The 10,889-nt window shown below is 37.5% G+C and overlaps 2 protein-coding genes across 2 annotated transcripts; one reads left to right on the top strand and one right to left on the bottom strand.

The window, feature by feature from the left end:
* The first annotated feature begins 3,648 nt into the window (after positions 1-3,648).
* Positions 3,649-5,874, top strand: LOC119616657 (P2X purinoceptor 7-like). The gene is made up of 2 exons (XM_037973366.1): positions 3,649-4,006; positions 5,008-5,874. The coding sequence occupies exons 1-2, from the start codon at positions 3,741-3,743 to the stop codon at positions 5,405-5,407; spliced, it is 666 nt and encodes a 221-aa protein (XP_037829294.1). The 5' UTR covers positions 3,649-3,740; the 3' UTR covers positions 5,408-5,874.
* LOC108249395 lies at positions 5,365-10,051 on the bottom strand. The gene is made up of 7 exons (XM_017438778.3): positions 9,783-10,051; positions 8,822-9,398; positions 8,046-8,238; positions 7,109-7,342; positions 6,533-6,704; positions 6,100-6,251; positions 5,365-5,739 (listed from the first exon to the last, which is right to left on the bottom strand). The coding sequence occupies exons 1-7, from the start codon at positions 9,947-9,949 to the stop codon at positions 5,576-5,578; spliced, it is 1,659 nt and encodes a 552-aa protein (XP_017294267.3). The 5' UTR covers positions 9,950-10,051; the 3' UTR covers positions 5,365-5,575.
* Between the last annotated feature and the right edge of the window lie 838 nt (positions 10,052-10,889).

Here is a 10,889-nt window from a genome sequence, read left to right as displayed (position 1 = left end):
TGCATATTTCCCCACAGGCAGAGTCTGATGTTCATACAATGATGACTGTTTTGCACATTTTCTAGCATTGCAAGATGTGACTGAGAATAAGCCAATGCATGCTGGGATATGAATGGGTGTGATTTGGACAGAAGGCACTGGGATCTTATGTCTAGTTGGGTTTTTTTACACTTCATTGCTTTGTTTGTGATGAGGCCTCTTAGATTAGCTTGCCTGAGCACTTAGATCTCATCTCAAGAAATCAATTTGGAACATGAGAATTTCATCCCTTCTCGTGGGAAATTCAGCACTTTATGAAATCCGCTGTTTTTGTGGGCCTTCAGCCTGACATGATTTTATGTGTTTACTGGAAATGGTTATTGTTTTCAATACATTTCAAATGTAAAATATGGAACATATGATTGTTATACAGTTTTGTACTCAAAACTATACAGATAAAATATGCATTAAAAATGTTTGCATGAGAACCAGAGAACAGATTTCAGTACAAACAACCTTAGACATTTATGTAAAAACCTGTTAAATGCAAAGCTATTCCATTGTTCAGTGTCACTGTGACTCACTTCAGCTTAGTTCATATCGACTGTCCCTCATCAGTGGGGGTGAGATCATCATTGCACGTCTACCCGGAACTTTTGTGTTCTCATTCTGTTTACAACACAAAACACAACATACTGTAGCAATAAAAGACATTGGGGTGATGGAATACCTGCTGCTCGGTCTGTAGCTTTTTGTCAGACTCGAGGTCAAATCGGACCGCCAGAGAATCTACCGGCATTGAGACAAAACACTCAAAAAGTACAGAAGACTTGGTGAAGCCAGACAGCTGCATCAAGCCGGAGATGAGAGAATACAGTCTAACATATGAAGGAAGGGAAGCTAACGCTAGCTTGCTACAGTCATTGTATGTTCATGTACAATGCTGTGAAAGCTGCAAGTTATCGCTATTTTGTATTAACATAAGTATGCAGTGTTTCAAATCACTCTCTTTTTGAAATCTATTGCAGCAAACCATCGATCTGGATCTTCAACCAAGATGCTCTGATGATGCATTTGTTGTGCTATAGGTTTAAAAGATTTTTATTGCCTTCCCAGTGATATCCACACATGTACTCCTTTTGTACACTTTTGTACTTTTTGTGTAAAGTTTCAATTAAGTTTTACCATATGGCAGATTGTGTTAAAACAAGTAAAATCTTAATAAACATTATCCTTTTTTATAAAATACAGATGAAAGTATAGCACAGAATTCCTTAATATACTGGTGCTGTCACTGAAGTGTGCAGTGTCACTGGCACATTAATCAGTGCTGTTTTTGTGTGATGACTTCAATCGGTAAGGAAAGTAGCTCATTTTATTACTTTTTCTTCAAAGTAAGCCATCATTTCACCAAAATGTCACAAATAAATGTTTGGTTCACACAGACCTTTTTCTCACCAGTGTCTTAACAGACTAAAAGGTAAATCATAATGCAATCACATAACGGATAAAACGTTAAAAAAACAATAAAACGATAAAAAGTTTATTAGAATCTGCATCACAATCTAAACTACATACTATGTGAAAAATCCAGGCTGTAGAAATTAAAAACTACATACAAATTTTACATTCCTGACATAAAATAGATGGGATAGGATGTCACAAACACTGGCAACTCATCACCTGCAGAAGGTTGTCCAGCACAAGTTTGAATACATATATATACCCCTCGACAGCAGGGCGGAGCGAGTTGCCCACCCACGGCGTGACGGAGCTAAGCGAGGCGTCGATCCCGACCCTCGGTGGAGCAGAACAGAGCGAGGTGTCGACACTCGACGTGGCTGAGCGGAGCGAGGCGTCCTCCTGGATATATATATATATATATATATATATATATATATATATATATATATATATATATTGTGAGAAATACACTTGCAGCTAAAAGCAGCGTGATGGAATGTAAAATTATTTGTCATATTTAAGAACATTTTTTTATGTAGCTGTGCTTCACTCAATTGTATTTTACTGTTATTCTTTAAATACATTGTAAAGGTAATATTTTTTATTACTCAAGTGGACATTGTGATTTTTTTCACCGAGATAAATATTTGTCAATCTGTTTTAACCCAAGTAAAGAAAAGTTACTTCCTCTGCTGCTGCTAAAAATAATGTGGTGTGAAACATGTTTATTGTTTTTTTACCAGTATACAGTGATGTTAGCAAGTTAGCTAGCAAGCCAGTTGTCTGCATGCAGGAGATAACTATGTTACTTTTAAAGTATCCATGTTTGAAGTAAGCTTACCACCAATGGTTAGTCACAAAACACTCACCATCTTATAACATATTTCCAAAAATGACATGGGCTGAGTCCTGGCCAACTTCCCTCAGCTGATCGCAGCTCGTAAATCAAGTCCATTTGGTCTAGCTCCATCACAATTCTGTTGTCAGACAACAAGCACAGAAATGTCTGTACCTTCCCATTGCACTGCAGTGTTGGTTAACACGTTGCTATTTTTAAAAAAAAACCTAAATGACATATTGAATGTTGCTGTTGGAAGATTTTAAAAATAGTGGGTTTAATTATTATGAAGGAGATGCTCTCATGACTGACGTTGCTCCCTGGCCAATCGACGGCTTGCAGTCTGCTGATGTCAAAATCTTTGTCCCTATGGAACCACCCTGGAGACGGTTCTGTAAACACAGCTGGAAACAAGGGGGACGACCTAGTGGAAAGACTGAACGTGTGCTGAATTGAGTCGAGTACGGCGGACCCTAGCAACTGAAAAAGGGCCACTACTCAGCTTTGTAAATGCAACCCTTTTTGGCTCAGAGATGTAACAGTGGGAGATCAACTTCAGACTTCAGCCCCCCCCATTCTGTCTCAGTCATTTTACATATGGAAGTATATTGGAATAAGAAATCTTAAGCCTAACTTGAAATAGTTAGAAGTTTTGTTTTATTTATTGAGACCAAATTTAAGAACTCATGCCCTGAGCCTATTTATCATCAGATGAAGTAGAAAGATGTCCTGTGGTTTGATGAATCAAATTTTTTAAAGCTACTTTAGAAATCTCATCTGTTGTCAGTGTCAACTTTATCTGCTGCATATAGCACATTTAAAAACAGCAAGGTTGACCAAAGTGCTTTACAAGCTGGTTAAAAACAGGAAAAAAAATAAAAACAAATTAAATTAAAACTGCAAGCAGTGATGAAGAGCCCTCACACATTTGGGTAATCTGTATTGCACAGAAGTCTCATCAGTGTGGCTGCCTGTCTGTCTCCCTGCGTCCCTGTTCTCTCTGAAAAAGATTCACTTTCTCCTCCAGGTGCAACAGCGCCTGGTCATGCTCCTGAAGTTTAGTGCAATGTAAAAATCGCCAAAAATTGCCATTTCATTCAAATGGCTGACTTCCTCTAGGTTTTACAAAATCCTGCCAAGAGACTTTGGTAGGTCCTAGACCAATGGACCCATGTTTTAAACTTCATACACATACGTTAAAGAGCAAAAACCTCGTCTTTTGTTGAATATCATATAATTGTCGTTTCTGGTTCTTTTTATAACAAATAATAAATTCATGCCGTCGGATGGAGATTAGTCAACCTAATAACTGTAAAAAAATTGAATTTTGTAGACCATTCCGAGGCTTTCCGAAAACATAATAGAGCCAATTGTCTCAGACATGCAAACAAGGCTCCTTTGTGTATGACGTCAGCAAAGGGAGTCCCAAGCGCACCGCCATGACTGTCTCACTGGCAAAATGGATACCGGTAGTGTATGTAGTAGCTCGAGCTCGTCGGATTTCAGCGAATTTGATTTCGAATCTGAGGATGAGGCGTATTTGTTAGTGTCCGAATCAGGATTAGAAGATGAAGAATTCGGGGAGGGCAGATTTGAATGCGATATTGATGGAATAATCCAGCCATATATGGACGAACCAGAGGTCCAACCACCACCGGACGACGACGAGGAGGAGATGGAAGTCCACCCGACACCAGAAATAGACTTTAATATTGTAGAAAATTGGTAAAGATCTTTTCTATCTGTAGAAATGAATACTAACAGTCTATTTTAATCATTTTTTACATTTAGACAAGCAAAAATATTTGTGAAACTTGTTTTTTATTGGGTTCTTATCTGTCCGGAATTAGCAACATCATAGGCTTCAATAACACACACGGTAGTCGGATTTTTAATGACTGAACATCCAATTCCTATCCATTTTATATACAAAAATGAAAAATTTAATCCAGGCCTAAACGTTACGATATATCATGTATCAGAAGTTCGGAGCTAGCTACATATATGGTGGTGTATTACAATAGAACTGTAGCTAGCTGTGGTGGTGCATTATTACACTTTTACAGTAGAACTTTCACTCAGTGTTGTTAATTATAGCTATGCCAACTAAACTTCCTTCAACAACAATGATCCACGCCGTCTGGTCACTGTATCCTGTTATCCTATTATCCATTAGAGATAATATTTTCGCAAGATTTATTTTCGCAATTTCAGCCCCACTCGCGAAAATAAATTGTGCGCGAAAATTTCCAGTTTTACAGTAAACTCTCTGCTTTATTTCCTCTCTGAGTCTGACTAAGAGATTTACCAACTCGTTATGTCGTATGGATGTTTGTGAAGAAGGTCCCAGCCATCATGCATGTCATGGCCACTGCAGTTCCGGTGCACTGGCTGTTCTATAGTTCCATCTTATAAGATTTTTTTACAAGGAATTGCTCACTGAAATTCTTAACAAGAGAATGAACAAAACAGCAAAAGAGAGGAGTGTTCTTATTATATCACTTCATTTTCAGTTTGTTAAAAAAAGATTGTGCTAGAAAAAGAAAAAAATCCTATTTTACAATATTTACAGGACACAAAATCTTATACTATCCTTGTATTTACATGACAAAAACATTATTTTACAATATGTACATGATACCAAAAATCGTATTCTACAATATTTACATGAATACAAAAAATATATTTCTACAATATTTACACAATATTCCTCCTTCTATTTACAGGTGTTCTTGCGGGCACTGTCAAGTCCAACCAACTCAGAGAGAGTGTGTGTGCTGCCACAGTGTAAACGTAGTCAGCATCAAGCTAGAATACAATGAAGACGACAAACCAACTGGCTGTATTACTGACCTCAGTGGATTTAACACACTATGCCTTGATGAACTGGTTTTAGAGATAGCTTTTAAGCTCTACCGAATTCAATACGGGAAAAAAGCATACAATGGACCATACCACAAAAAGATGAGGCATACTGGCTACAGACAATTTGTCAGCTGGTGCTGGAGTTTTCTTGGGGAGCACATTCGTGTTGTTCTTCCATCATGTGTTGTCAGCAAAATCCGTGCATTTTTTCCTCCCCCTGGACTGGAAGAAAATTTTGTCTTCACTGGATTCTTAGATTAGAGGCGTATTAAGTATCAACCTGAAGAAATCAGGATTCGTAATCAATTCTTATTTCAAAGTGTTGTTTTGGTTTCATCATGAAGATATTATAGCGACAATGTTCATTTCACAGAACAGCCACCGAACTCTGGGTTTATGGACATATTAGGATGATGATTTCGATGAAAGTCACTTATTTCGATAACGCATGTGAGCACTGTGTTCTGTTATAGCTGTATCTTTTGTTGGTTTTGTGTATTTAGAACACAAGGGGGGCGGAACTTCACCAATTTCATGGGTCTTTCTGCTGTTCACAAGTCTTTTTACCTCAGTGGCAATCTTTTCCGCATATCCTGAAAACAAGTATAATTCATCAATATTTCAAATACAAATACTACTGTACTATGTACATGACATTAGTTATGTTGAGAAACATGTATTACTAGTATGTATTGTAGGTGCTTGTAAATAAATATTTTAAAATTTTATATTCTATTTTGCATACTTAATTGAGTGTCACCCTTAACATGCATAAAATACAATGTTTGCATGTACTAAGTATATTTTTCAAACTGAAATGTTGATAGTCTACAGATTTAGAAGAAATCAATAAAATATTGATTTAACAGGCATTCATAAAAATAAACATTCCAGAATTACAATATACAGCTGCTATACATGTACATGTAAAGTATAATGCATAGGGAACTTACTGTATGTTCGATCAACTTTAACAGCCCTCACTATGTACTCTCCTTTCTTGGCTTTTGGAAAATGGATAGAGTGGCAGGACTGTCCAGTTTTCTCTGCAACTCTTTGTTCACGACCTGCATTTTCATTAAAATGCAAGGCAGCAACTTGCAACCTGAAATATGTAAAACACATTATTTTAGCATGAAATTTACTTTGTTGAACAATGTCAAATTAGCCACACATGTATCATACATGTGTTAAAGCTTTTAGAATATTTACTACTTGTTGACAGTTGTCAGCTGTTTTTTAACCATCTAGCTCATCTGATCAGAACGCAAACATTTACAGGGCTGTGTCAAGGATTTTGAGGTGTGGTAGTCTAGCATCCGAGCACCGCTTTGTCGGGGTCTGAAGAGGGCTAATAGAGTAATTCTGTGCAAGCTGAGATCTTACCTCGTCTTCATTCCATTGTATCCGAAGTGATACATCTTGGGGGCGAAGTGAATGACTGTTCCATGGAAGCCTTCTAAACCAGACGTTTGGCCATCAGGGCTCAGCTTTGCAACCGCCACCAATAGCTGCTTTGCCAGCAGTATTCTACTGACTTTGTCATAGGCCTCAGAAGCTGTAATTAAACAAATAATGCGGAAGGATTAAAGTATGCATTAGAAGTGCTACTAGTATCAAGTTAAACAAAAAAATTACCAATAAATATGACTACTTAAATACTGTGGGTAATTTTTTACATCAGCCTCAGAATATGAAATGTCCACTAAAAATAAGGTAGTTTCATATACAGCAAAACACTTTGGACTGACAAAGTGTCTTTAATGTAGAGGTCCTGATTATAAATGTCGCCTTCGATAGAATGGTCCTATTATAATGTTCTTGATAGAGAGCTCAATGGATTAGGAAATGTCCACTCCACAAAGCAAACAATTAAATTCATGTCACAACATGCACAAGGATTGAATTACAAGTAATTGTTTTTGTGTACATGTGCTAGGTCTAGGAAACCAAGCTATCTACCTGGGTCAAACCATTCTCTGTAGATCTTTCCATGACAACATTCTGGGAAGCGCTTGTCTTCGTGCACATGGATATTGGCTATGTGGTTAGCCACGGATTTCCATTTGGCCACCATCAACTCTGGATCCCCATTTGATGACTGTGCACACCAATACAAATGTCTTCTAATACCCTTCATCCACTTAGCCACTAGAGGGAACTTCTTGGCTAATCCTGATAATTTTTTCCACAGACCTGAAATACATTTAACAAATTCATTAGGGGCTGTAAGTCAAGCAGTCAAGAGTGGACAGGTGCAGTAGAAAGATATTGGTCTGCCAACTCAAATCACAGGTTCGAATTCATATCAGTCCAGCATGTAGCGGAGAGGGTGAATCAATTCAATAATTAATAAAGGTTTTCTCCAGGGGTCTGTTTTCTGCTATATGACTAGTCATGTCAACCAAGCCAAAAGCCTGCTTAGCATGATTACATGTCAGTACTTGGCTCTAGATTCAATATATAAAAACCAGCAATGATTTTGATGTTTGACGGGAAAAATCAAAACTTTTCACACAATATAATAACACATTTAATGCCACATTATACATGTATTATATCCCCATAAAAATTGAATACCAAGCTTGAATAAAACCAGTTCAGCTGCAAAAATTTTTACCATGCAAATTCTAAGTAATTCAAAATTTTCAGATTCTTGTAATCTCTGCAAATGAATTTTGGTGTCCTCCATGCGAAGTGACCTTTAAAAGGAAGGTCCCATCATAAACATGATAAATGCAAGCATGAATCCTCACATATAACACGTTTTTCACAAATGACATGAAACAGCCTAGTATAGCGCAGATGATCAAATAATGCAGTATTTTTCCACCTTGGTCATAAATATATATAAAATCATGCATGGTTACATGTATATTCAAGGTTTAGTGTAACTTACCTTTAGACACATGCCATATGTCAAGGTGATGTTTTACTTTGTCTGCCTTTTCCTCCCTCAACCACTTGGCGACAGATTTGTGGCCATCAGTCGTCAACACGATTTGTGCATCTGGTTTTGCCTCCTCAATTACTGATAAGGCCTTCTTCAGCCCGTGCAATTCCATTGCATTGCTGGACTTCACTTCGTTACTCTGAAATCAATATAAGAAATTGTGAGAAAAGTTTGCTTAATCTTACAGACACACATTCCTGATCACGCTGATAAGGCTATAGAGCATCATTTCCTGTGTTACTGTTATGGGTTACAGTGTACTTGGCCGTGCAGTAATAGTGCAGTATTAACTCTGCATGTAAATCACTTTGAATACTACACTGTAGTCAGTACCACACAATGCTTATCCAACAGAAAACTATGAGGAAAAAGCTACATAAAACTACATAATCCACAGTACATAAATACATTAGAAAACTTGCATACAAACAAATAATAAACTGTATTGAAAGTCACTAAAGTTACGTCTAACATCATAAGATTCATAAGAGCAGTATGTAATGTATGCATAACACTACATATAAGAGGGCGTGGGGTCAGAAAAATCAAGATCTAATAGGGTACTCTTATGTATTTGCTGTACATTGGGGGGTCTCAAAAATAGGGAACACATGTGTACATACTAAAAGTATGGCCCCTGATGGGCAAAATTTACCAATCCAAGTGAGTACACATTTTAGGCAAGTTTTACTGTACATTTGTTCTCAAAATTGTGAACTCACCTGAACAAGTTCAGTACAGATGATCTTGTTGTGTATCGTGTCATGGAGACTGTAGCTCCCGTACTTAGCACAGTGCCCCATCGAGTCGCAGCGGGCGTCTCCAGAGAGAATGGCAGTGGTCTGCATTGCACCCAAAACCCTCTCCTGCTCCTCATTCCACACATTCCTTACTGCCTGATGAAGGAACCTTCTTTGGTGAGTAAAGAATGTAGCTGGTGAAATGGCCTGCATTCCCCAAAATTTCAGGACCCTAAGGGTTTTTCCAGGAAGGGCACCAGCACTCAGGATTGCTGTAGAAAGGGCCAGATTGCCAGCTGGATAACCCCCAACCAATGACTGCCCCTTCCAAATCCATTTCGATTCACATCCCAAGCAGGACTGTTCTATTCTCACTTGGCATCCCTCAGTTGATGTTATTACGGCAGATGCCCCTAGTAGGCCACACTGATGGCATCTGTTGAACAGTAAAACCAGCTGGCCTTTCTCCACAGCAAACAGTTTACTGTCACTGAGAGACCCTGTATTTTCTTCATCAATGTCATCATCATCATCATCGATACTAGCTTCAAGGATATCACTGAAACAGAAATAAAGAAAATAATCAGAAAACAACAGAATATTTTACATTATCATGCCTAAGCGTCCCTGGTATAACAGCAGGAATTACTACAAACTAGCTCAAATAGTTAACTCTACATGTATGTTTGTTTTTGTGTTAAAATCTCAACAAATATTTTAATCTGCATGTTGACTGAACTTAACTGTAATCTCCCAGCATAATGAAGACGAAGTCTATTTTTCTCATTTTTCTTTATCATTATCAGTCATCAGAAACTACATCAAACTGGAAAATAACATTAACAGTGGTTGATGTCATTAAAACTCTGTCAATGGTTCATTTTCTCATTCCACCCAAGTATAAAACAGCTGCTGGCAATGATATGTTGAAAAAATAACTCACGAAGTATTTAGATTCCACAATGGATCGGCGTCTTCACAGTCAATGAATGGTATTGTATCCAATTCAACTGGGTCATCTTCTGGCTCTTCCTCTAAACGAGGTCGTTTTACTGGCTTGAATGGGGTGGATGTAGCTGGAGTTTGGGCCACTGTGGGAACATCGGGCATTGGGCCAATTCCACATGAGACACCAACTGACCGGTAAGAGTGCTTCACTTTGAGATTACAGTTAGTACTCTTGGCTTTGGCAGAAGGCTTTATGTTGACTTGGACTCCTGAAAATTTAAAATACTTTTTATCTATGGGCTAACAAATACACAGATGTACATGTAGGTAGCTTTCTAAAACTTAATGTCACTTTTTGACAAAAAACAAAATTTTTGCCCCAAAATGGATACAGTAGTGAATTTTTTTCAGGAAACATACTTTATTTCACCTTGTGTCAGATATCTTCACATTTTTTTGTTAGCAAAACCAGAAAATATCCAAAACTGCAAAAAATGTTTTTTTAGCAGAATTAATTCCGTGCCTGGGGAACGGAAAATGAAAATTAATCCAGTATGCAAGGGGTTAAATTGGAATCCTGGCATAATTAAGAAACCCAGTGTCGGGGATGTTGACGTGGTGGAATAACAGCTGAAGACAGCCCTCTGTAAAGATCTCACATCAAAATTAAAATATACACATTCAATCATGAATTTCGTAAGTGAAATTTGATCTAGTATGTAAATTAGCCTATGTCAAAGTACCAAATGAAATGAATGTAAATCAATTATAAGTATATTTAAAACCTTTTATGTGTGAAGACATTTCTCTGGTTGTCTACTAAGTCATTTGTGTAAGTCTAATGGAGTATAACCTAAGTGTGAAAGTTACGGGTGCATAGAGAAGACGCTGTATCAGATGGACAGTGAACTGTAATACAATATCTGTATTTTTAAAACATAGGAAATAAACATTTACAATGGTAGAAAAACCAAGCCTGAATCCACTAGTCTGTGCTAGGGATCATCCCCACTATCACACTACTTGCTTTAGTATTTTAAGTTGAAATTACTGACAGAATTACTAGTCCCGGGACTAGGGTATTTTTCTACTCCTGCTTTAG

Source organism: Kryptolebias marmoratus, linkage group LG22 (assembly GCF_001649575.2).
Source record: "Kryptolebias marmoratus isolate JLee-2015 linkage group LG22, ASM164957v2, whole genome shotgun sequence".
Lineage (NCBI taxonomy): Eukaryota > Metazoa > Chordata > Actinopteri > Cyprinodontiformes > Rivulidae > Kryptolebias > Kryptolebias marmoratus.
This window is presented reverse-complemented; position numbering and strand designations above follow the sequence as displayed.

Excerpts from the sequence above, each read along its gene's own strand:
- LOC119616657 (XM_037973366.1), top strand. The coding sequence starts at position 3,741 with ATGGATACCGGTAGTGTATGTAGTAGCTCGAGCTCGTCGGATTTCAGC. Across the intron at positions 4,007-5,007 it reads TTTAATATTGTAGAAAATTG|GTGTTCTTGCGGGCACTGTC; the intron begins GTAAAGATCTTT and ends TTCTATTTACAG.
- LOC108249395 (XM_017438778.3), bottom strand. The coding sequence starts at position 9,949 with ATGCCCGATGTTCCCACAGTGGCCCAAACTCCAGCTACATCCACCCCA. Across the intron at positions 7,343-8,045 it reads CATATGGCATGTGTCTAAAG|GTCTGTGGAAAAAATTATCA; the intron begins GTAAGTTACACT and ends AATGTATTTCAG. Across the intron at positions 6,252-6,532 it reads TACAATGGAATGAAGACGAG|GTTGCAAGTTGCTGCCTTGC; the intron begins GTAAGATCTCAG and ends TACATATTTCAG.